The sequence below is a fragment of the Bos javanicus genome, chromosome 7, assembly GCF_032452875.1.
Source record: "Bos javanicus breed banteng chromosome 7, ARS-OSU_banteng_1.0, whole genome shotgun sequence".
In the NCBI taxonomy this organism is placed as follows: Eukaryota; Metazoa; Chordata; class Mammalia; order Artiodactyla; family Bovidae; genus Bos; species Bos javanicus.
This window is the reverse complement of record NC_083874.1, coordinates 3,260,188-3,287,569: the sequence shown is the minus strand read 5'-3', so window position 1 is coordinate 3,287,569 and position 27,382 is coordinate 3,260,188. Positions and strand designations below refer to the sequence as shown.

The following is a 27,382-nucleotide window of genomic DNA, read 5'->3' as shown; positions in this document are numbered from 1 at the left end:
CTCCTGCCCCCAATCCCTCCCAGCATCAGAATCTTTTCCAATGAGTCAACTCTTCACATGACGTGGCCAAAGTATTGGAGTTTCAGCTTTAGCATCAGTCCTTCCAAAGAACACCCAGGACTGATCTCCTTTAGAATGGACTGGTTGGATCTCCTAGCAGTCCAAGGGACTCTCAAGAGTCTTCTCCAACACCACAGTTCAAAAGCATCAATTCTTCAGTGCTCAGCTTTCTTCACAGTCCAACTCTCACATCCATACATGACTACTGGAAAAACCATAGCCTTGACGAGACAGACCTTTGTTGGCAAAGTAATGTCTCTGCTTTTGAATATGCTATCTAGGTTGGTCATAACTTTCCTTCCAAGGAGTAAGCATCTTTTAATTTCATGGCTGCAATCACCATCTGCAGTGATTTTGGAGCCCCCAAAAATAAAGTCTGACACTGTTTCCACTGTTTCCCCATCTATTTCCCATGAAGTAATGGGACCAGATGCCATGATCTTAGTTTTCTGAATGGTGAGCTTTAAGCCAACTTTTTCATTCTCCTCTTTCACTTTCATCAAGAGGCTCTTTAATTCCTCTTCATTTTCTGCCATAAGGGTGGTGGCATCTGCATATCTGAGATTGTTGATATTTCTCCCGGCAATCTTGATTCCAGCTTGTGCTTCTTCCAGCCCAGCGTTTCTCTTCTACTCTGCGTAGAAGTTAAATAAGCAGGGTGACAATATACAGCCTTGACATACTCCTTTTCCTATTTGGAACCAGTCTGTTGTTCCATGTCCAGTTCTAACTGTTATAGGTTTCTCAAGAGGCAGGTCAGGTGGTCTGGTATTCCCAGCTCTTTCAGAATTTTCCACAGTTTATTGTGGTCCACACAGTCAAAGGCTTTGGCATAGTCAATAAAGCAGAAATAGATGTTTTTCTGGAACTCTCTTGCTTTTGCGATGATGCAGCGGATGTTGGCAATTTGATCTCTGGTAACTCTGCCTTTTCTAAAACCAGCTTGAATATCTGGAAGTTCACGGTTCATGTATTGCTGAAGCCTGGCTTGGAGAATTTTGAGTATTACTTTACTAGCATGTGAGATGAGTGCAATTGTGCGGTAGTTTGAGCATATTTCTTAGTTATTTCCCTCTTCTATTCCACACCAGCAAATTCCTGAACATTACCCAAGAAAGATGTCTCCGACACTCAGCTCATAAGACCACACTGTTTCCACTTACTCAGCTCATCACTGAATATTCTTCAGAGAGCTTCTCTGATCATTTTTCTAACTTTTAAAATTATTTGTTTCTATATAAAACATTCTTGAGACTATCAAATCAATACATTTAACATTTTTATCACCTCAAAAAGCTCTCTTACTGCTTTGCAGCCAAGCTCTTTCTTCTAGGGTAGCTTTTGTTGTGATTTCTGTGATTTACCCATTAGTTTTATGTTTTTGGACTTTATATATAAATGGAATACTCTTTTACTTAATATAGTCTGTAAGAATTATTCATGTTTTGCTTGTATCTTCAGTTCCTTTTTATTTTGAGGAATATTCAGTTCAGTTCAGTCACTCAGTCATGTCCAACTATTTGCAACCCTGTGGACTACAGCATGCCAGGCTTCCGTGTCCTTCACCATCTCCCAGAGCTTGCTCAAACTCGTGTCCATTTAGGCAGAGATACCATCCAACCATCTTGTCCTCTGTCATCCCCTTCTACTCCTGCCTTCAATCTTTCCCAGCATCAGGGTCTTTTCCAAAGAGTCAGTTCTTCCCATCAGGTGGCCAAAGTATTGGAAAGTATTACAGCTTCAGCATCAGTCCTTCCAATGAATATTCAGGATTGATTTCCTTTAGGATTGACTGGTTTGATCTCCTTGCAATCCAAGGGATTCTCAAGAGTCTTCTCCAACATCACAGTTCAAAAGCATCAATTCTTCAGCGCTTAGCTTTCTTTATAGTCCAACTCTCACATCCATACATGACTACTGGAAAAACCATAGCTTTGACTAGATGGACCTTTGTCAGCAAAGTAATGTTCCTGTTTTAAATATAGTATGTTTGTCATAGTTTTTCTTCCAAGGAGCAAGCATCTTTTAATTTCATGGCTGCAGTCACCATCTGCAGTGATTTTGGAGCCCAAGAAGATAAAGTCAGTCATTATTTCCATTGTTTCCTCATCTATTTGCCATGAAGTGATGGGACTGGATGCCATGATCGTAGTTATTTGAATGTTTAGTTTTAAGCCAACTTTTTCACTCTCTTCTTTCACTTTCATGAAGAGGCTCTTTATCTCCTTTTTGCTTTCTGCCATGAGGGTGGTGTCATCTGAATATCTAAAGTTAATTATATCTCTACTGGAAATCTTGATTCCAGCTTGTGTGTAATCCAGCCTGGCATTTTGCATGATGTACTCTGCATATAAGTTAAATCAGCAGGATGACAATATATAGCCTTGACATACTCCTTTCCAATTTGGAACCAGTCTGTTGTTCCATGTCCAGTTCTAACTATTGCTTCTTGACCTGCATACAAATTTCTCAGGAGGCAGGTAAGGTGGTCTGGTATTCCCATCTCTGTAAGAATTTTCCAGTTTATTGTGATTCACAGTAAAAAGCTTTTGCTAGTCAATGAAGCAGATATTTTTCTGGAATTCTCTTGCTTTTTCAATGATCCAATGAATCTTGGCAATTTGATCTCTGGTTCCTCTGCCTTTCCTAAAACCAGCTTGAACATCTGGAAGTTCACATACTGTTGAAGCCTAGCTTCAAGAATTTGAGCATTACTTTACTAGTGTGTGATCAGATCAGATCAGTCACTCAGTCATGTCCAACTCTTTGCGACCCCATGAATCGCAGCACTCCAGGCCTCCCTGTCCATCACCAACTCCCGGAGTTCACTGAGACTCACGTCCATCGAGTCAGTGATGCCATCCAGCTATCTCATCCTCTGTTGTCCCCTTCTCCTCTTGCCCCCAATCCCTCCCAGCATCAGAGTCTTTTCCAATGAGTCAACTCTTCGCATGAGGTGGCCAAAGTACTGGAGTTTCAGCTTTAGCATCATTCCTTTCAAAGAAATCTCAGGGCTGATCTCCTTCAGAATGGACTGGTTGGATCTCCTTGCAGTCCAAGGGACTCTCAAGAGTCTTCTCCATCACCACAGTTCAAAAGCATCAATTCTTCGGCGCTCAGCCTTCTTTACAGTCCAACTCTCACATCCATACATGACCAGAGGAAAAACCATAGCCTTGACTAGACGAACCTTTGTTGGCAAAGTAATGTCTCTGCTTTTGAATATGAGATGAGTGCAATTGTGCGGTAGTTTGAGCATTCTTTGGCACTGCTTTTCTTTGGGATTGGAATGAAAACTGACCTTTCCCAGTCCTGTGGCCACTGCTGAGTTTTCCAAATTTGCTGGCATAATGAGTGCAGCTCTTTCACAACATCATCTTTTAGGATTGAAATAGCTCAACTGGAATTCCTTCACCTCCACTAGCTTTGTTCATAGTGATGCTTCCTAAGGCCCACTTGACTTCACATTCCAGGATGTCTGGCTCTAGGTGAGTGATCACACCATCATGGTTATCTGGGTCATGAAGATCTTTTTTGTATAGTTCTTCTGTGTATTCTTGCCACCTCTTCTTAATATCTTCTGATTCTGTTAGGTCTATACCATTTCTGTCCTTTATTGTGCCCATCTTTGCATGAAATGTTCCCTTGGTATCTTTAATTTTCTTGAAGAGAGCTCTCGTCTTCCCATTCTATTGTTTTTCTCTTTCTTTGCATTGATCACTGAGAAGGCTTTCTTATCTCTCCTTGCTATTCTTTGGAATTCTGTATTCAAATGGGTATATCTTTCCTTTTCTCCTTTGCCTTTAGCTTCTCTTCTTTTCTCAACTGTTTGTAAGGCCTCCTCAGACAACCATTTTGGCTTTTTTGCCTTTTCCTCGGTTTGATCACCACCTCCTGTATAAATTTACAAACCCCTGTCCATAGTTCTTCAGGCATTCTGTCTATCAGATCTAATCCCTTGAATCTACTTGTCATTTCCCCTGTATAATTGTAAAGCATTTGATTTAGTTCATACCTGAATGGCTTAGTGGTTTTCCCTACTTTCTTCAATTTCGCCTGAAATTTGCAATAAGGAGTTCATGATCTGAGCCACAGTTAGCTCCTGGTCTTGTTTTTGCTGACTGTATATAGCTTCTCTATCTTCGGCTGCAAAGGATGTAATCCATCTGATTTTGGTATTGACCATCTGGTGATATCCATGTGTATAGTCATCCCTTGTGTTGTTGGAAGAGGGTTTTTGCTGTGACCAGCATGTTCTCTTGGCAATACTCTGTTAGCCTTTGCTCTGCTTGATTTTGTTCTCCAAGGTCAAATTTGGCTGTTACTCCAAATTTACCTTGACTTCCTACTTTTGCATTCCAGTTCCCTATGATGAAAAGGAAATCTTTTTAAAATTTTATTATTTTATTGAAGATTAATTGCTTTACAGAATTCTGCTGTTTTCTGTCAAACCTCAACATGAATCAGCCATAGGTATACATATATCCTCTCCCTTTTGAACCTCCCTCCTATCTCCCTCCCCTTCTCACCCCTTTTGTTGTTAGTTCTAGGAGGTCTTGTAGGTCATCATAGAACCGTTCAACTTCACCTTCCTTGGCATTAGTGGCTGGGGCATAGACTTCGATTACTGTGATATTGAATGGGTTGCCTTGGAGACAAACAGAGACCATTCTGTCGTTTTTGAGATTGCACCCAAGAACTGCATTTTGGACTCTTTTGTTGACTATGAGGGCTACTCCATTTCTTCTAAGGGATTCTTACTCACAGTAATAGATATAATGGTCATCTGAATTAAGTTCACTCATTCCAGTCCATTTTATTTCACTGATACCTAAAAATGTCAGTGTTCACTCTTGCCATCTACTGTTTTACCACTTCCAACTTACCTTGATTCATGGACCTAACATTCCGGGTTCCTATGCAATATTGTTCTTTACAGCATCAGACTTTACTTCCCTCACCAGTCATATCTACAGCTGGGCACTGTTTTCACTTTGGCTCAGCCTCTTCATTCTTTCTGGAGCTATTTGTCCACTGTTTTCCAGTAGCATATTGGGCACCTTATCGACCTGGGGAGTTCATTTTCAGTGTCATATCTTTTTGCCTTTTCATCACATAAATACCAAAGTTTATTTGTCTATTCTTCTGTTGACTGACATTTGTGTTGTTTCAGTTTTGGGGTCCTGTGAATAAAACTCTTATGAACATTCTTTTACAACTGTCTGTATGCACATGTGCTCTCATTGCTCTTGGGTGCTTACATGACAGTGAGATTACTTATTCATGTAGTTTTGAGAAACTGCAAAGGATTTCCCAAAGTGTGTGTACAATTTGACACTCTCTTCAGCACGACTATGAGCTACAGGTCTGTTTGTTGGACTACAAGTCTTTATTTTACCTTCATTTTTACACATAATTTCCCTAGATATAGACTTCTGGGTAGACAGTTTTCTAGTTTAATTTTGTTTTGCAATAGTCTGATTCATTGTCTTCTGACTTGCATAGTTTTTAATGAAAAACTTGTAACTCTTATCCTTGATCCTCTGTGTTAAATATTTCCCACTCTCACTGCCTTAGGATTTTCCTTGACTTCATTTTGCAGCCATTTGACTGTGATCGTTCCTCCTTCCTCCCTTTTCTTTTGCTGCACTATATGGCCAGCGGGATCCTAGTTTCCTAACCAAGGATCGAACCCATGCCCCCTGCGGTGGAGGTGTCTTAACCACTGGACCATCAGGGAATTCCACTGACTATGATGTTTGCTTGTTTTATTCTGGTGTGGGGTTCTCTGAAATTCTTGAATCTGTGATTATTATAGTCTTTAATCTTGGAAAATTCTTGTCCTTTATATCTCCACATATTTCTTACGCCCTACACTCTCTTCTTCTGGGACTAATTCCACATATGTTACACTGCTATTTTCCTACATCTCTTAAGGTTTTGCTTTATTTTCCACTCTTTTTCTTTTGTATTTTAGCATGGATAATAGCTATTGACCTATCTTCACATTTGCTGATTCTTTCCTCATTTTTGTCCTGTCTGCTGAAACACCTGTTGAAGAAATTTTAAAATTTCTGATAGTGTGTATTTCTGGCATTCCCAATTGATTGTTTTTTAATAGTTTCCATATCTCTGCTTTAAAATTCTTCATTTTTTTTCATGCTTGATTACTTCTTAATTCCTTTAACGTATTAATCATAGCTACTTTAAAGTTCCTTTCAGATACTTTCAATGTTTCAATCATCTCTGGGTCTGATTATGTTCAATGTTACATCTCTTGACAGTGGGTCCAGTGTTTTATTTCCCCTCTCCCCCATACCTGTGTGTGTATGTGTGTGCGTGTATCTTTTCATTTTTGGTTGAATGCCAGATATTAAAGAAGAACACTTAAGACTAAAGTCTCTGTACCCCAAAACAGGCATTCCTCTTCTTCTGCTAAACCGTTAGGATGAGGAAGGTCTGATTCAGGCTAGTGAGAACTTGAACTGGGTTGTGGCTTCTGCTGTTGGTCTTGGCATCTGGGATTTTCCAGGGATGTGGGACTGTTCTGCTCTTCCTCCAGAATAGTGCACCTGTACCAGGCCCTGAGGACAGGAGTATGTGGTGCCTCCCACCACACACTACTGGTAGGAGGCCTTTGCTCCATATGTGAGAGGTAAGCAAAATGTGTTCTTTCAGGCCCCCAGTGGTAGGTGGTAATCTTCTGAACACCTACACTGAGATGTTCTCTCTGTGGTCCCTTGCTCTGCCCCAAGTATATTGCATGAGCTGCTAGTGAAGGCCTAGGAGAAAGACCTACCAGTGAGTGCAGTCCTCCTCTTGTCTGATTTCTCAGCATTCTGAACTGGCATCCTGGCCCACAATTGAATAGCTCATTGAAATTATAGCTGGCTGACTTCTCCCTTCCACTTTGTGTTACACCTCTTCCTCTGTACTGTGCTAGTCATTTTCAGAGCTCATCATTCTGGATCTCTGTCCACCTGGTTCCACGTGGGCCTTGGTGTCTGTGTAAACATGACTAGGATGTTTTCTTCTACCTCTACACTGTCTTTATTCAATGTCTCAGGTGCTCCACAAGGCTTTTCACCCTTAACTGGTTACAACTCAGCCTTCTAGACCCGTGTGAGCTCTGGGAACTATGAAGTCTCATCTGGCTACTCTGCCCTTCCTGTGGAATTGTGTACTGTGTACCCATGGCTCAGGGTCCAATGGCAGACTGCAGGCACTAAGGCCTCCTGTGCTCCCCCAGGGGTCTTTCGCTCTGGCGTACCCTGATTCTGGCATCCACCTTTGCAGACTCCAGCTGCCTGTGCGCCTCTTCATGTTACAGCCTGGAATGTGCTCCAAGAAGGATGATGAGGCCCTTACAGACCTTACCTCATCTGTTCTGTTTTCTCAGGGGCCACAGCTGTGCCCTGCCTCATGTTGAATGGGAAATAATTGCCTCCTAGGTAAATATGTTTACTGCTAGCTGATGGTAGAGGCAAGTTCACTCCCAGTTACCCCAATGTGGGCACAGTGAAAGGCCTCAGATAGATTTTTAGCTGGCTTAGTAGTTAAAAGTATTTTCCAACTGTATTTTACTACATTGCTTCTCCAGGATCACCAACCTTGAGTTTTTTTATTCCTTCTATTAACCATCTAATTTTTCCATGGCTTCTCTCCTGATACTGCCTTGCCAGTACACTCAATAGAAACCACAAACACTGCTGACATTCTACTTCCCATCATCTTCCTTTGAGGTACACATTTGTTTACTCTAAAACTAATTCCCCTCTGGCACAGACTACACTATCCCCAAATAGATGCCCCTCCCCCCCCAATACCCACTCAGACCTGTCTTTAACCTGTGAGAATGACCCCTTTCTAGGCAGAACAGGATCACTTATGCATTGGTCAGGCAAGTACAGGTTTCCTAGGACCAATTACCATATCCATTGGCAGAGACAAGGACACATGGAATAACAATCCACAAAACTTACTTCCCTGGTGACTCAGATGGTAAAGTGTCTGTCTACAATGTGAGAGACCTGGGTTCAATCCCTGGGTTGGGAAGATTCCCTGGAGAAGGAAATAGCAACCCACTCCAGTACTCTTGCCGTGAAAATCCCATGGATGGAGGAGCTTGGGGCAGGCTACTATCCATGGGGTCGCAGAGAGTCGGGCACAACTGAGCGACTTCACTTCACTTCTTGCTCACATTCTGTCATCCATTCACTCTCAGCTGATGGAGCTGTTTGCACTTGAGCTGCGACAATGGGGATGTAATGGGATGAACCAAGTCTTGGCTCTTACATCTCTCTCAGGAAGTGTCACGTGGCACATATTTAAACTCTACTGACAAAAGCCTCGGTCTCCATTGCAGAAAAGGGAGCCACATGGAGGGTGGGAGCAAGAGAAGGAGTTCTGGTGTGAGCCCACTAAGCCTTGGGGGAGCTCCAGTGTGGGCCCTAGGGAAAAGGAGTGAGAAGACCGTTCACTGGGCCTGCACTGCTTTTGACAGGTGACACTTCAAACAAGCTGCAGGAGGTACAGCTGCCTCTGGTCCCATTACACCTGTGCCGACTGCTCTATGGACAAACAGACATTCTGCCGGACATGCTGTGTGCCGGAAACTTCAAGGACACGAAGACTGCATGTGAGGTGTGACCCACTGTGGAAATGGGAGGCTAAGCCCAGGGATTTCAGATGTTCTATATGCTTTAAGTCAGGAGCACTTCTGCTGGGTGGGTCAATGGTCCCCAACAGCCTTGTTCCTATGGGGCTCAGAAGTACCTCTCCATGCAGCCATGGGTTGAGCGGGAGACCACAGGGTGGCTTATGTGCAAATGCAGCGCAGGCCTCAGTCAGGCCCTGTGAACCCCAGTGCTGGCCAGAGCAGCCCAGGGCTCCATGTTTTCCCAGGGGCCATGCTGACTGTCATCCCACAGCACCTACCCTCTACTTGCGGGACAGTGTAGTGAACACTGCTTGCCTGCAGCAGGCCTTCCCACTCACGGGGTGGGGCTGCATGAGTGGCGGGAGCCTGGGTCTATCCCACAGTGTTGGCATTGGGCCGCCCGCATGCAGGAGGCCCCAAACTCCCAGTTCACAAGAAACTCCTCTTTTTTCCAGGGTGATTCTGGGGGCCCACTTGTCTGTGAATTCGACCGCACCTGGGTGCAAATTGGAGTAGTGAGCTGGGGGCAGGGTTGAGTGTACCCTATGTATCCGACAGTTTTTGCCCGAGTCTCCTTTTTCTCAAAATGGATTCATCATCACATAGAAAACACACCCCTACCTCTTCAGCCACTCCCTGCCCTCTCCTCTACTCTGGGGGCCATCATCAGTGTCCTTATGACCTCATTGGCTGCCCTGTCAATGCTGTAAGAACCAAAACCCTCACCCAGCTTCCTCGCGGCTGCGTGCCTCCATCCCTGCCCAGCTCCAGCCCCTCAAGCCCTCACCCACCTGAGCAAACTGAGGGCCATCAGCCAAGCTCACATGCAAGGTCCGGGAGGAGACTGACAAGGGCCACGCCCAGGAAGGCAGAGGCTGGTCTCATCACAGAAGGGTGGCGGTTCATGGGAGGGCAGAGTACATTTGTTGAGTGCTCCGGGCACCTAAGATTTGAGAAGATATTAAATGTTTACAAAGCAAGTGTCCCAGAAATCCTATATTTATCTTTCGACACAGAGTACAGCCTCCCTTTCACATGCAGAGTATGTTCATCACCCTGCCCTGTCAGAATGATGGGCAGAAGGGTGAGAGAAGGATAAACCAAACTACAGCATGTCTAGAAAGGACAACCATGTAAACACTGGTGTCTGGATATAGAATCCAGGGTGTGACCAAAGCTGGGGCAGAGGGAAAGTCATCATCTTAAAAACAGACCTATCAATATCAGAGTATTAAATACTTAAACATCTAATTTCGAAAATGGAAAACATGAGCTGAGAGTACGCACGCAAAGGAAACTTAAAAAGGTAAAAGCAGAAATCAAAAGCCAAACAACAGAAAAAGCCAAACAACAGAAAACACTAAAATTAACATTTTAGAAATACCAATTTTAACAAAAAATCAAAAAGTAGGAAAGGACATCATGAATTTAATTGAGATATGATGTGAAACTAAAAATACACAAAATAAGAAATGACAAGGGGGATATATCCACTGAACATAAAAAATTTAAGAAATCCTAAGAGATATTATACAACTCTATGTAAATAAAGTCAAATGAAAGGTATCACTTTTTAGGAAATAACTAATTTACTGAAACTGATCCCAGTACAGACAGAAGGCTAGAGATCAAATTCCAAAGAAGAAATGGGGAAATTTAAGAAAAAAAAAAACTCTATCCTAGTGAAAGGCCTTAGCTGAGATGGCTTCCTTGGGAATCACATCAGGCCTTTAACCACAGGATTGTCCCAGTGCTGTCCATTCTGTTCCAGACACAGACAAAGGAGGAGAGTGTTGTGAAGACAAAAACTAATCACACACAAAAAAACTAAGACAATCCAACCTATCAATTAACAAAAATCCTGATGAAATATTAACAGAATTCAACATTATTTTTTAAGTAATTCATTATAATCATGTAGGAATTATTCCAGTAATGCAAAGATAATTATTAGAAAACCCATAGATATAATTCACAATATTATTGCTTTTCTAAGGAGAATAAAATTAGTGAAAAAATGTTTAACACATTCAAAATCCATTTCCAACTTTTAAAAAAGGAACCGATGGATAATAAGATATATAGTGTATTAGTCGCTCAGTCGTGTCTAACTCTTTGTGCCCCCATGGACTGTAGCCCAACAGGCTTCTATGTCCATGGAATTTTCCAGGCAAGAATACTGGAGTAGGTCGCCATTTCCTACTCCAAGGATTCATCCTGACCCAGGGATTGAACACAGGTCTCCTGCATTACAAGCAGATTGTTTAGTGTCTGAGCCACCAGGGAAGTTCAGTAAGATATACATATATATATATATACACATCAGCCTAAAAGCTAGCACTTTCCTTAGTGAGGGAATGAGTGCCTTTATGCTGAAATTAGGGTCACAGAAAGGTTGTTCCTTTATCCCTTGCTCCTTAATACCATATTGGAAGATTGGCCACCACAGCCACACTAGAGAATCATCCAGGGAAATGGAAAAGGGCCTTTTAATCTATCTCCTATTTTAAAACTTAGAAGGACTTCCCTGGTGGTCCAGTGGTTAAGACTCTGTTCTTTCAATGCATGGGGCGGGAGTTCAGTCTCTGGTGGGGAACAAAGATTCCACATGCCATGCAGCAAAAATAAATACATTTTAAAAAAATAAATAAAAATTAAAAATGATATAAAACTGAATTTCTTTAAAAAGAAGACTTAGAGGATATCTGGAACACCCAAGAGAAAACTATGAAACTACCACAAATAGAAAGCTCAGTAAGGTCATTAGATAAAACATAACAAAATCAGTCTATATTCCCATTTTAAGATACATGATGAAAGACAAAACACCAATTATAATAGCAATGAAAGAGATAAGATAACTATGACCTTAACAAAAAACGTGAAAATTCATATGAGGAAATCCTTAAAATATTCCTTGTGGGGGGGGGGGGGAATAAAAACCAAAATATCATACACAAAAATAAAAAGTAGATTTGGATGAATGATAAGATATCCTAGATTCTTGAACAGACAACTCAAAATGTGTTTTTCTTTTCTGGAGTTAGATAAATTGATTTCAAAGTTTATAGCAAAACACAGATAGGTGAGAAACCCAGGAATAAAACTAAATTCAAGTCATGGTCGGGACTAAGCCAGCAGAAATTAAACTATCCCCCAAAGATGCTCAGATATGCAGATGACACCACCCTTACGGCAGAAAATGAAGAGGAACTAAAAAGCCTGTTGATGAAAGTGGAAGAGGAGAGTGAAAAAGTTGGCTTAAAGCTCAACATTCAGAAAACTAAGATCATGGCATCTGGTCCCATTACTTCATGGGAAATAGATGGGGAAACAGTGGAAACAGTGTCAGACTTTATTTTGGGGGCTCCAAAATCACTGCAGATGGTGACTGCAGCCATGAAATTAAAAGATGCTTACTCCTTGGAAGAAAAGTTATGACCAACCTAGATAGCATATTCAAAAGAGAGACATTACTTTGCCAACAAAGGCTTGTCTAGTCAAGGCTATGGTTTTTCCGGTAGTCATGTATGGATGTGAGAGTTGGACTGTGAAGAAAGCTGAGCACCGAAGAATTGATGCTTTTGAACTGTGGTGATGGAGAAGACTCTTGAGAGTCCCTTGGACTGCAAGGAGATCCAACCAGTCCATTCTAAAGGAGATCAGCCCTGGGTGTTCTTTGGAAGAACTGATGCTAAAGCTGAAACTCCAGTACTTTGCCACCTCATGTGAAGAGTTGACTCATTGGAAAAGACCCTGATGCTAGGAGGGATTGGGGGCAGGAGGAGAAGGGGATGACAGAGGATGAGATGGCTAGATGGCATCACCGACTCAATGGACGTGAGTTTGAGTGAACTCCAGGAGTTGGTGATGGACAGGGAGGCCTGGCATGCTGCAATTCATGGGGTCGCAAAGAGTCAGACACGACTGAGCGACTGAACTGAACTGAAAAGATGCTACAATAATAATATTCCATACACTTGACAATTTGTGTCTGTGCATACACACAGTGGATAAAACACTCAGAATTGAGCCCAAATATATGCTGCTGCAGTCCATGGGGTCACAAAGAGCTGGACACGACTTAGTGACTAAACAACAATAACATTGTTGGAAAATCAGTGTGTGGGAAATGTGTCACTTTAAATCACTGAAGATGTTTAAATTTTCAAAAGTGCGATTTGACATGGTCATATAAAGTTGGTCTTAGAAACAGTATACACCCTGACCAAGTAGACTTTTTTCCCAGCAATTTTGGAAGGGCTGATGTATTGCTGATTCTGCTGGTGATGCCAGTTGTCTCACTGTATCTCACTGTACACACTGTTCATTGAACCCAGGGTAGGTAAGGCACAAGCTAAGAGGCAGGAAGAGGACTCAAGGAGCCACAGAACTGTAGACAGATTTATTCTCTCCTGGCTGATGCAGCAGTCATAACAGTACACACACTATATTCTCTCCTGTTGTGGCTGATCCAGCAGCCAGCTGTGAGACAGCAGTAAGGTGCCGCCACTTTCTAAGTGAAGCTCATATATCCCTACAACACAAAGTAGCTCACGACCAAGTTAGCACCTCCTTACGCACATGCGCGGCACTAAAAATCATCTCAGCTGTTACATAGTCAATATTTACAAAACATGGGGTGAGAGAGCCTGAACATACCAATTTGCTGTCTCCCCCTCAGGGTCTCTTGCTTCACATTCAGTGCCCAGTCCATCTTCTGTGATACTCCCTTGCAGAGTAACACTGACCCTTGGATTTATATCTTGCAACAGCAGTAGCTACAACAACAAACAGTTGCATCCCCAAGACATAGCAAAACCCAACGCCAGGTATCACCTGGAACTCGTGTTGCAGCTCTTGCCCTCACGGGGCTAGAAGAGCCAGCCACCACATGTGCAGTGCCTTTATCTTCCACGGCCAAGTCCAGTCCACTATCTGTCTATGTGAGACTTCAGGAAAGCCTCCACAGGGACAACTCTGCCTCTGTGGAGCTTTTATATTAAGGACCCGCAAAATCGCCCACAGGCACTGGGCCCACCCCTTCAAGGAGGGGATCTTTGTGGCAATCACAGCCCACCCACATGATTCCAAATGCTTTCACACTGTTCTAAACCTGCAAGAGAATCAGAATTAGTACCAGAATTAGTATCTTAGAACACAGCCTTTACAGTGTACTGTTCTACTAAACCTACATCACAGGACACAGCCGTTACAGTACTCTAAACCTACATCCCAGGAAACAGCCTTTACACTATGCCTTCGCACAAATCAGCCCATATTTGCATCCGCATAACCCATTTGGGACCCCTGCCAGTTCAGGCCCCCTTCAGGGTCTTTACATTTTCAAAATGGCATCTTGCAAGCCATCCCTCTACTTCTCTCAGTAAGGACCCACAAAACCCCCGACAGGTGCCGGGCCCACCCCTGTGTCCCAGAGTCACAAAAGCCAAGCTGCCAAGGTTCCCCTGGCTCTTGTCAAAACTGCTTACCCAAGTGGACCAACTCTGCCTGAGTATATGGTTTAACTGTCGTGAACTCAGTTACCCTGGGGGCCCCTTGAGGATGCCTCCCCCAGGCCACATGAGGTGCTCATGCTTCACTTTCTGCTGTACATGAATGGGCCTCACTGCCAAGTGGGAACCCACAGTCTCATTAACTTTCATCATCAGTGTCACTTACTGCCTTGCTGTCAGAGATGCTGGATTCATCAGAGCCACAGGGTTCTTGCTCTAACGCCAATATACATTGCTCTAGTTCTGCCGAGCATCTCCACACATCGCGCACCAGCACAGCATCACTGAGAGCACTGTCCATATTCGCCTTCAGGGCGGTCAGGAAAATCCACCCCACAGTGCCAGGCAGTCTGTGCAGCCTTGTTTGGCAAATGGGAACTCACCGCCTGTAACGCCTTTTCAATGCTGTCCAGTGAACTGTCCACCACCTCCCAGTCTTCCACCAGATCCCAGGCTGAGAGAATCGCAGCCACATGGTACCACACGCTATATGGTGGCCACTGGCTTCCTCCATCGAGTGGAGCCTCAGGCTCCCCTACCTGCTGGGTATCCTGCCCACTACACCAATTATATTGCTTATCATCCAGTTTGCACTGTTCACTGAACCTAGGGTAGGCAAGGCGCTAGCTAAGAGGCAGGAAGAAGAGTCGAGGAACCATAGGAACTGCAGACATGTTTATTCTCTCCTGGCTGACGCAGCAGCCATCGCAGTATATGTGCTATATTCTCTCCTCTTGTGGCTGATCCAGCAGACACAGCCGTGAGGCAGCAATAAAGTGCCGCCACTTTCTAAGTGAAGCTCATATATCCCTACAACACAAAGTAGCTCGTGATCTAGTGAGCACCTCCTGACGCGCATGTGCAGTGCTACAAATGATCTCAGCTGTTACATAGTCATTATTTACAAAACGTGGGGCAAGAGAGCCTGAACACTCCATCTTGACCAGTTTGCTCTCTTCACACAGCTGAACACCAGAATTCTTTAGTACAAAACATACCCGTATTCATTCCAGGTACCAGTCACAAAGTATTTGTTGGGCACTGCTGTGAACCAAGCACTGTCAGGGCCTTGGAGTGACAAGAGGCACCAGAGCAATTAGTCTCTGCTGTCATTGGCCTTGTGTTTTGGCATGAAGCTGAGACAAAGCTGCACTCAGGGCCAGAGTGATGCATTCCCATCATTACGATCTGTAACACGAGTATTTTAACAGCAATATGTTAAGATAAACTCTTAACTTCATTTGATATCTTTCCCTGTGTCTCCTTCATTCTCATCCGGGGCCACTGGGGATTCAGCTAAGGATGTATTCTTATTGACATTGTATACATCCTTCTGTAAAGAGGTAAGTAATTGCTAGCCATCTGGGTACAGCAATGCTGCCAGGAATACTCAGGCCCTGTATGTAGGACACAAGTTAGTCTGCAAGTGAGAGTTAAGTTTTCACTACACAGGTCAAGATGGAAGCTCTACCCTGTCAGGAATAGAGTTAATAACGCAGCATGTGCAGTAGTAAACATACCAAACATCTTCTGTTGGAATGGAAATTGATGAAATACAACTTACTCAAGTCTCTGTGTCAATCAGGCAGAAAGCTTACATGGTAAAGTGGCCAATGGAAGCTGAGTGCTTCATGCATCCAAGCTGATCTTCATGCCTCAGTTCCTCTTCCTAATCTGCCTTAGCAAAGTTTTCTGGTTCCTGGTGAAACAACACACATGATGGCTGCAGATGCAACCAAACTGCCTGGAAAAGTAAGTGCTCCAATGACACAACCCCCGCACACATATATCAGTGCATCAGAGACCACCACTCAGGAGAACAAAGTGGCAACTTAAACTGCATTTTGAATTGCTCTTATGGAGGCCTTAATAGCAGATTAATTTGTACATTTCTCAGTATTATTGATCGAACTAAAATTCAAATAATGACAGCAGGGAGTAACCCAGTCAAACAATAACCAAGAAAAAAAGAAGCCAAAACTGCAAATCACACACACACAAAAGTTCTTAGAGACAAAACTTGTCTTACTATATCCAAATGAAAACAAAACTCATGTCAAAATCATGAAGGAAATAAGGGTAACAGTTATGAGAACCAATTGACAAAGAATGAAAATAACAACAGAAAAGATGAAGCAGTTTATGAGAACCAGGACACTCTAATAACCAACTGAAGAAGCAGAAGTGAAGGTGACAATGCGTAGGGAAAGGGCCAGCAGGGTGGGCACAGCGGGCTGTTTTGATGAATTTGTTGACCTTGGGTAAGTCCCACGTTCTTACACTGTGAGTACAAGTTCATCAACACAGTTAATGTGAGAGAATTTGTTTTTCAGGCATGATCTCAATAATATTTACAGAGAATCAAACAGAACATACATCTAGAAGTTTCAACCAATGTTTAAAAATGGCTTTAGGGAGCTCCATACTACCAGCAAGATGGTGGAGTAGAAGGATGTGCGCTCATCTTCTCCTGCAAGAACACTAAAATTGCAACTAGCTGCTAAAAGCTTTAATTGGATTAAAGATTTACTGAGCATAGTTCTGCCCTCCAGAGTAAGACCCAGTTTTCCCCACAGCCAGTCCCTCCCATCTGGAAGCTTGCACAAGCCTCTTATCCTCATCAATCAGAGGGAAGACAGAATGAAAACCACATTTACAGAAAACTAACCCAAATGATCACATGGATCACAGCCTTGTGTAAGGCTATGAGCCATGCCGTGTAGGGCCACCCAAGACAGACGGGTCATGGCGAAGAGTTCTAACAAAATGTGGTTCATTGGAGAAGGGAATGGAAAACCACTTTAGTATTCTTGCCTTGAGAATGCCATGAACTGTATGAAAAGGCAAAAAGATATGACACTGAAATATGAACCTCCCAAGGTCAGTAGGTTGTGCTACTAGAGAAGAGCAGAGAAATAGCTCCAGAAGGAATGAAGAGGCTGAGCCAAAGCAGAAATGATGCCCAGATGTGTCTAGTGGTGAAAGTAAAGTCCAATGCTGTAAAGAAGAATATTGCATAGGAACCTGAAATGGTATGTCCATGAATCAAGGTAAATTGAAAGTCGTCAAACAGGGGATGGTAAGAGTGAACATCGACATTTAAGGAATCAGTGAACTAAAATAAGACAGGAATGGGTGAATTTAATTAAGATGACCATTTCTTTAAGGGATTCTTGCCCACAGTAGTAGATAATTATATAGATATTAGTAGATAACTGTATCTATTACTGTGGGCAAGAATCCCTTAAATGGAATAGCCCTCATAGTCAACAAGAGTCCAAAATGTAGTACTTGGGTGCAATCTCAAAAACAACAGAATGATCTCGGTTTGTTTCCAAGGCAAACCATTCAATATCACAGTAATCCAAATCTATGCCTCAACCACTAATGCTGAAGAAGATGAAGTTGAATGGTTCTATGAAGACCTACAAGACCTTCTAGAAATAACACCAAAAGAAAGAAAGAAAGAAAAAAAAGATGTCCTTTTCATCATAGGGGACTGGAAGGCAAAAGTAGAAAGTCAAGATATACTTGGAGTAACAGGCAAGTCTGACCTTGGATTACAAAATTAAGCAGAGCAAAGGCTAACAGAGTTTTGCCAATGAACGTGCTGATCATATCAAATACCCTCTTCCAACAACACAGGCGATGACTCTACACACAGACATCACCAGATGGTCAACACCAAAATCAGACTGATTATATTTGTTGCAGCCAAAGATGGAGAAGCTCTATACAGTCAGCAAAAACAAGACCTGGCGCTGACTGTGGCTCAGACCATAGGCTCCTTGTTGCCAAACTCAGACTTAAATTGAAGAAAGTACGGAAAACCACTAGACCATTCAGGTATGACCTAAATAAAATCCCTTACGATTATACAGTGGAAATGACAAATAGATTCAAGGTATTAGACCTGATAGACAGAATGCCTGAAGAACTATGGACAGAGGTTTGTGACATTGTACAGGAGGCAGGGATCAAGACCATCCCCAATGGAAAAAAACTGCAAAAGGCAAAATGGTTGTCTGATGAAGCCTTACAAATAGCTGAGAAAAGAAGAGAAGCTAAAGGCGAAGGAGAAAAGAAAAGATATACCCATTTGAATGCAGAGTTCCAAAGAATAGCAAGGAGAGATAAGAATGCCTTCTTAAGTGTACAATGGAAAGAAACAGAGGGAAACAATAGAACAGGAAAGACTAGAAATCTCTTCAAGAAAATTAGAGATACCAAGGGAACATTTCATGCAAAGGTGGGCACAATAAAGGACAGAAACAGTATTAAAGAAGCAGTATCTAACAGAAGCAGATATTAAAAACAGGTATCAAGAATACACAGAAAAACTATACAAAAAAGATCTTAATGACCCAGATAATCACAATGATGTGATCACTCACTTACAGCCAGACATCCTGGAGTGTGAAGTCAGGTGGGCCTTAGGAAGCATTACAACCAACAATTCTTGAAGGTGATGGAATTTCAGCTGAGCTATTTCAAACCCTAAAAGATGATGCTATGAAAGTGCTGCACTCAACATGCCAGCAAATTTGGAAAACTCAGCAGTGGCCAGAGGACTGGGAAAGGTCAGTTTCATTCCAAGTCCAAAGAAGGGCAATGGCAAATAATGTTGAAACTACTGTACAATTGTGCTCATTTCCATACTAGCAAGGTAATGCTCAAAATCCTTCAAGCTAGGCTTCAACAGTATGTAAACCAAGAACTTCCAGATGTACAGCTGGGTTTAGAAAAGGCAGAGGAACCAAAGATCAAATTACTAACATCCACTGGATCATAAAAAAATCAAAGGAATTCCAAATATATATATATTTCTGCTTCATTGACTACACTGAAGCCTTTGACTGTGTGGATCAAAACAAACTGTGGAAAAAAAATTTTTTAATAAATTTATTTATTTTAATTGGAGGTTAATTACTTTACAATATTGTATTGGTTTTGCCATACATCAACATGAATCTGCCACAGGTATACACGTGTTCCCCATCCCTAACTGCCCTCCCTCCTCCCTCCCCGTACCATCCCTCTGGGTCGGAAAATTTTTAAAGAGATGAGAATACCAGACCACCTTGCCTGCCCCCTGAGAAACCTGCATTCAGGTCAAAAAAGCAATAGTCAAAACCATACATGGAACAATGGACTACTTCAAAATTTGGAAAGGAGTACATCAAGGCTATATAATTATCACGCTGCTTATTTAACTCATATGCAATATATATCATGTGAAACGTCAGGCTGGGTGAAACACAAGCTGGAATCAAGATTGCCAGGAGAAATATCAGTAACCTCAGGTATTAAGGTTTTATTGTTCAGTCGCTCAGTCATGTCCAACTCTTTGCAACCCCATGGATGGCAGCACATCAGGCTTCCCTGTCCTCCACCATCTCCCAGAGCTTGCTCAAATTCACATCCATTGAGTCAGTGATGCCATCCAATCATCTCATCCCCTGTCATCTCTTTCTCCTCCTGCCTTCAATCTTTGCCAGCATCAGGGTATTTTCTAATGAGTCAGCTCTTTGCATCAGGTGGCCAAAGTATGTAAATAAGCAAATCAGTTCAGTTCAGTTCAGTTGCTCAGTTGTCTCCAACTCCTTGCGACCCCATGAATCACAGCATGTCAGGCCTCCCTGTTCATCACCAACTCCTGCAGTTCACTCAAACTCATGTCCATCGAGTCGGTGATGCCAGCCAGCCATCTCATCCTCTGTCATCCCCTTCTCCTCCTGCCCCCCAATACCTCCCAGCATCAGGGTCTTTTCCAATGAGTCAACTCTTCGCATCAGGTGGCCAAAATATTGGAGTTTCAGCTTCAGCATCAGTCCTTCCAATGAACACTGAGGACTGATCTCCTTTAGTATGGATTGGTTGGATCTCCTTGCAGTCCAAGGGACTCTCAAGAGTCTTCTCCAACACCACAGTTCAAAAGCATCAATTCTTCGGCACTCAGCTTTCTTCACAGTCCAACACTCACATCCATACATGACCACTGGAAAAACCATAGCCTTGACTAGATGGACCTTTGTTGGCAAAGTAATATCTCTGCTTCTCAAAATACTATCTAGGTTGGTAGATAATACCACCCTAATGGCAGAAATCCAAGAGTAACTAAAGAGCCTCTTGATGAAGATGAAAGAGGAGAGTGGAAAAGCTGGCTTAAAACTCAACATTCAAAAAACTAAGATCATGGCATCCAGTTTCATCACTTTATGGCAAATATATGGGAAAAGATGGAAACAGTGATAGATTTTATTTTCTTGGGCTCCAAAATCACTACAGACAGTGACTACAGCCATGAAATTAAAATATGCTTGCTCCATGGAAGAAAAGCTATGACAAACCTCGACAGTGTATTAAGAATCAGAGGCATCATTTTGCTGACAAAGATCTGTATAGGATTCAAATGTATTCTTTTTAATGGCTGAGTAATACTCCATTGTGTATTACTCAGCCATTAAAAAGAATACATTTGAATCAGTTCTAATGAGGTGGATGAAACTGGAGCCTATTATACAGAGTGAAGTAAGCCAGAAGGAAAACATAAATACAGTATACTAACGCATATATATGGAATTTAGAAAGATGGTAACATAACCCGGTGTACGAGATAGCAAAAGAGACACTGATGTATAGAACAGTCTTATGGACTCTGTGCAATGAAACATGTAAAATATCATGTAGGAAACGAGTTGCCAGTCCAGGTTCGATGCACGATGCTGGATGCTTGGGGCTGGTGCACTGTGTATACCTGTGGCGGATTCATTTTGATATTTGGCAAAACTAATACAATTATGTAAAAAAGATCTGTATAGTCCAAGCTATGGTTTTTCCAGTAGTCATGTATGGACGTGAGAGTTGGACAATTAAGAAGGCTGAATGCTGAAGAATGAATGCCTTTGAATTGTGGTGCTGGAGAAGACTCTTGCGAGTCCCTTGGACTGCAAAGAGATCAAAACAGTCAATCCTAAAGGAAATCAACCCTGAACATTCATTGGAAGGACTGATGCTAAAACAAGCTCCAAAACTTTGGCCACCTGATGTGAAGAGCCGACTCTTTAGAAAACCCTGATGCTGGTGAAGATTGAGGGCAGGAGAAGGGGATAACAGAGGATGAGATGGTTGGATGGCATCATCGACTCAAAGGACTTGAGTTTGAGCAAACTCCGTGGGATAGTGAAGGACAGGGAAGTCTGGTGTGCTGCAGTCCATGGGATCGCAAAGAGCTGGACATGGCTAAGCAACTGAACAACAACAACAAAAAGTGGCACATGTAATATGAACTTTCCAGTTGTTTCTGAATTATTGGTAATAGGAACTATTCATGACAGAAGACTGACAACATAAATGTATGTGAAAATTTGCAGGTGGATATTCAGCATGAGAAAACTCATATGGGAGAGCTCTTACAGATATGATAAAAATGTGAAAGCTCTCAGATATGTGAAAGATGATCATAAATTTCAAACCCTGAAGCAATCTTTTGAATGTAATGAATATGGAAAAGTTTTACATAATAAGATTGTCTGTGTTACAGCTAAGAGGTTGCTAACAGGAGAGGAATCCTGTAAGGATAATGAATTCAGGGAAAACTGTGATAAAGCAACTGTTTTAAAAATTAGAGGATAATTACTTTACAATATTGTGATGGTTTTTACCATACATCAACATGAATTAGCATTAGGTATATATGTATGTCACATCCCTCTTGAATCCCCCTCCCACATACCTTCCCATCCCACCCCTCTAGGTTGTCACAGAGGACTGGTACAGCAACTCTTTTTAACTGCATGAGAACTGGCACAAAGGAGAAATGTTTTGATCTTAACGAATGTGGTAAATCCTATGACAAAACCTCCATTGTGGAATACAATGAAGATCACATGGCTATGACACACTATTAATGTAATGAAAATGGGAATAACTTCAGTAGGAATTTACCCCTCACTCACCCTCAGAGAACTGTTATAGAACAAAGTGCTTTTGAAAGCACTAAGTGTGAAGAACTTGAGCCAGAGTTCAGCCCCTACAGTACACCAGAAGACACAAACTAAAGATAAATTCTGTGTTTATAATAGATTTACAAATGCCTTCTACCAGAAATTAGACCCTACAATACATCAGAGAACTCACAAAGAAGAGAAATTCTACCAAAGTGATAAATATGAGAAATCCTCCCATCAAAACTCATCCCTCAATGTACATCAGCAATTTGCCATAGGAGAGAAGTCATTTGAACTTATCGAATGTGGGAAATTCATTTATCAGAAAGAACACCTCATTCAACATCAGAGGACCCACTCAGGTGTAAAACCTTCTGAATGTGAGAAATATGGGAAATCCTTTTGTTCAAATTCACATCCTATTCATTATTCCAGAACCCATATGGGGGTCAATCTCTATAAATGTAATGAAGGTGGTAAAACTTTTGCTGATAACTCAGTCCTCAAAGCACATCAGAGAATTCACACAGGTGAGAAACCATATGAATGTAGTGAATTTAAGAAAACTTTTGCCCATAATTCAAACTTCAGAGTGTTGCAGGAGGGGAGACCCCCTTCCAGGGGCCAAGGATGGGCTCTTTTCTAACACTCAGAAATGAATGGTCCAAGGAGACACACGTGCTGACAAAGCAAGAGACTTTATTAGAAAGGGGCGGCCAGGCAGAGAGCAGGAGGGTAAGGAACTCAGGAGAACTGCTCTGCACGTGGCTCACAGTTTCAGGTTTTATGGTGATGGGATTCGTTTCTGGGCTTTCTTTGGCCAATCACTCTGACTCAGAGTCCTTCCTGGTGGCGCATGCATTGTGCAGCCAAGATGGATGCCAATGAGAAGGATTCTGGGAGGTGGTAGGACACGTGGCATCTCCTTTTGATCTTTCCCAAATCTTTTCTGGTTGGTGGTGGCTTGTTAGTTCCATGTTCCTTACTAGGACCTTCTGTCATAAAATAACTCACACAAATGGTTACTATGGTGTCTGGCCAGGGTGGATGGTTTCAGTCAGTGCTGTGCTGTGCTGTGCTAAGGCACTTCAGTCGTGTCCAACTCTATACAACCCTATGGATTGTAGCCCATCAGGCTACTCTGTCCATGGAATTCTCCATTCAAGAATATTGGAGTGGGTAGCCATACCCTCCTCCAGAGGATCTTCCTAACCCAGGGATCAAACCCGGGTCTCCTGCATTGCAGGCAGATTCTTTACCATCTGAGCCACCATGGAAGCCCTTCCGTCAGTGTGCTTCCCCTAATAAGAGCACTTCAGAAAATTCACACTGAGGTGAAACTCTACAAATGTAATGAATTTCAGAAAACTTTTGCCCAGAAGACACACCTCAGTACGCATCAGAGGATTAACACAGGTGAGAAGCCCTATGAATGTTGTGAATGTGGGAAACCTTCTCTCAGAAATCATACCTCAGTGGACATGAGAGAATTTACAAGGGCAAAACCTTATGAATGTCATGAATGTGGGAAAACTTTCTCCCAGAGGAGAAAGCATTCCTCTGTGCACATCAGAAAACTCACACAGGAAAGAAACTTTATAAATGTGAGGAATGTGGGGAAACTTTGCAGATAATTAAGCCCTCAGGGCACATCAGAGAATTCACAAAATGGAGTAATTGTATGAATGTAATATATTTGGAAAAACTTTCTCCAAGACATCCACCTCAGAGTACATCTGAGGACTCATACAGAGGAGAAATCTTACGAATGTAATGAATGTGGCAAATCTTTTTCTCAAAAGTCATATGTTAGTGCACATCAGAGAAGTCACATGGGGAGAAATCTTATTAATGTAATATATGGAGGAAAACTTTTGCACATAATTCAACCCTCAGATTACATCAGAGAATTCACACAGGTGTAAAATCCTACAAATGTAGTGAGTGTGGGAAGACTTTCTCCAAGAAGTCACACTTTAGTGCACACCAGAGAATTCACACAGAAGAGAAACCCTATGAGTGTAATGAATGTGGGAAAGCTTTTGCCCAAAATTCAACTCTTGGAGTATACCTGAGAATTCATACAGGGGAGAGACCTTATGAATGATATGAATGTGGGAAAACCTTTGTCCATAAGGCAGCTCTTTAAAAAAAAAAAAAAAAATATATATATATATATATATAAATTTATTTCTTTTAATTGGAGGCTAATTACTTTAGAATATTGTATTGGTTTTGCCAAACATTGACATGAATCCGCCACGGGTGTACATGTGTTCCCCATCCTGAACCCCCCTCCCACCTTCCTCCCCATCCCATCCCTCTGGGTCATCCCAGTGCACCAGCTCCGAGCACCCTGTCTCATGTATCAAACCTGGACTAGTGATTCATCTCACATATGATAATATACATGTTTCAATGCCATTCTCCCAAACCATCCCACCCTCACAGTCTCTCACAGAGTCCAAAAGACTGTTCTATACATCTGTGTCTCTTTTGCTGTCTTGCATATAGCGTTATCATCACCATCTTTCTAAATTCCACATATATGCATTAGTATACTGTACTGGTGTTTTTCTTTCTGACTTACTTCACTCTGTATAATAGGCTCCAGTTTCATCCACCTCATTAGAACTGATGAGGTGCATTCTGATTCAAATGCATTCTTTTTAATGGCTGAGTAATATTCCATTTTGTACTTGTACGACTCCTTCCTTATCCACTCGTCTGCTGATGGACATCTAGGTTGCTTCCATGTCCTGGCTATTATAAACAGTGCTGCAATAAACATTGGGATACACGTGTCTCTTTCAATTCTGGTTTCCTCGGTGTGTATGCCCAGCAGTGGGATTGCTGGGTCATAAGGCAGTTCTATTTCCAGTTTTTTTAAGGAATCCCTACACTGTTCTCCATAGTGGCTGTACTAGTTTGCATTCCCACCAACAGTGTAAGAGGGTTCTTTTTTCTCCACACCCTCTCCAGCATTTATTGCTTGTAAACTTTTGGATACCAGCCGTTCTGGCTGGCATGAAATGGTACCTAATTGTGGTTTTGACTTGCATTTCTCTGATAATGAGTGATGTTGAGCATATTTTCATGTGTTTGTTAGCCATCTATATGTCTTTGGAGAAATGTCTGTTTAGTTCTTTGGCCCATTTTTTGATTGGGTCATTTATTTTTCTGGAATTGAGCTGCAGGAGTTGCTTATATATTTTTGAGATTAGTTCTTTGTCTGTTGCTTCGTTTGCTATTATTTTCTCCCATTCTGAAGGCTGTCTTTTCACCTTGCTTACAGTTTCCTTTGTTGTGCAAAACCTTTTAAGTTTAATTAGGTCCCATTTATTTATTTTTGCTTTTATTTCCAATATTCTAGGAGGTGGGTCATAGAGGATCCTGCTGTGATTTATGTCAGAGAGTACTTTGCCTATGTTTTCCTCTAGGAGTTTTATAGTTTCTGGTCTTACATTTAGATCTTTAATCCATTTTGAGTTTATTTTTGTGTATGGTATTAGAAAGTGTTCTAGTTTCATTCTTTTACAAGTGGTTGACCAGTTTTCCCAGCACCACTTGTTAAAGAGATTGTCTTTTCTCCATTGTATATTATTGCCTCCTTTGTTAAAGATAAGGTGTCCATAGGTGCATGGATTTATCTCTTGGCTTTCTATTTTGTTCCAATGATCTATATTTCTGTCTTCGTGCCAGTACCATACTGTCTTGATGACTGTAGCTTTGTAGTAGAGATTGAAGTCAAGCAGGTTGATTCCTCCAGTTCCATTCTTCTTTCTCAAGATTGCTTTGGCTATTCGGTTTTTTGTATTTCCATACAAATTGAGAAATTATTTGTTCTAGTTCTGTGAAAAAATACCATTGGTGTCTTGATAGGAATTGCATTGAATCTATAGATTGCTTTGGGTAGTATACTCATTTTCACTATATTGATTCTTTCAATCCATAAACATGGTATATTTCTCCATCTATTTGTGTTCTCTTTGATTTCTTTCACCAGTGTTTTCTAGTTTTCTATATATAGATCTTTTGTTTCTTTAGGTAGATCTATTCCTAAGTATTTTATTCTTTTCATTGCAATGGTGAATGGGCTTGTTTCCTTTATTTCTCTTTCTGTTTTCTCATTGTTAGTGTATTGTAATGCGAGGGATTTCTGTGTGTTAATTTTATATCCTGCAACTTTACTATATTCATTGATTAGCTCTAGTAATCTTCTGGTGGAGTCTTTAGGGTTTTCTATGTAGAGGATCATGTCATCTGCAAACAGTGAGAGTTTTGCTTTTTCTTTTCCAATCTGGATTCCTTTTTCTGCTCTGACTGCTGCGGCCAAAACTTCCAAAACTATGTTGAATAGTAGTGGTGAGAGTGCGCACCCTTTTCTTGTTCCTGACTTTAGGGGAAATGCTTTCAATTTTATAAAAACCCTCCAGAAAGCAGGAATAGAAGGAACATACCTCAACATAATAAAAGCTATGTATGACAAACCCATGGCAAACATTATCCTTAATGGTGAAAAATTGAAAGCATAAGGCAGCTCTTAAGAGTACATCACACCTTGGAGAAGGAAATGGCAACCCACTCCAGTATTCTTGCCTGGGAAATCCTATGGACAGAGAAACCTCTCAGGCTATAGGCCATGGAGTCAAAAAAGAATCAGACATGACTTAATGACCAAACAACAAAACAACAAATATTTTTGAAAAATTGTCAATCATTTGAGTGTTAAATTCTTCTTTAAAGATATGTTTAATTTTAATTTTATTTTTACGTAGTGCATTCATACCCAGAATGAATGAACATTCCACAGATTTATCACATATGTGTTGCATAACTCTAATGCTACCTATTGGGAGTATGAGCTACCCAAATTTCATAAATTGCTGAAGGAAAATATACGTTCATGTAATTAACCCAATTATAGGTAATTTAAAATGTGTATTAATTACAATAAAGACTCTGGTAAAAGTAAAAGAGAAAAAAGTTTTGAATACCATTACTAGGAAAATTTTCACAGAGCAGGAAGAATTTGGATGATATTTAGGATGAGGTCAATTCCCCTCATCTTAAAGTTGAGACTATCTGGTAAAATTGTAAGTAGATATATCTGGTCTCACAGAGCCTGCCTGTAGGAGAGTGAAACAGCTTATAAAACAGTAAAATAGAGCACAGATATCTTGGATTCAAAGGCAGTT

General features: G+C 41.6%; 2 protein-coding genes across 5 annotated transcripts in view; one reads left to right on the top strand and one right to left on the bottom strand.

The window, feature by feature from the left end:
* The window catches only part of PRSS38 (serine protease 38), a 32,880-nt gene extending 23,363 nt beyond the window's left edge, over window positions 1-9,517 (top strand). Inside the window, exons 4-5 of the mRNA XM_061421398.1 lie at window positions 8,564-8,703; window positions 9,175-9,517. Of these exons, the coding sequence (XP_061277382.1) occupies window positions 8,564-8,703; window positions 9,175-9,255 (221 nt within the window). The 3' untranslated portion in view covers window positions 9,256-9,517. The remainder of the gene's footprint in view (window positions 1-8,563; window positions 8,704-9,174) is intronic.
* Window positions 801-27,382, bottom strand: part of LOC133250320 (uncharacterized) — a 62,996-nt gene continuing 36,414 nt past the window's right edge. For 2 of the 4 annotated variants that reach the window (XR_009737301.1, XR_009737302.1), the window contains exon 5: window positions 9,574-9,662. The gene's annotated coding sequence lies outside the window, so the exon portion shown is untranslated. Of the gene's footprint in view, window positions 4,427-9,510; window positions 9,663-14,773; window positions 15,935-27,382 lie in introns of those variants that run through there. The other 2 variants (XR_009737303.1, XR_009737304.1) reach the window with 2 other exon arrangements.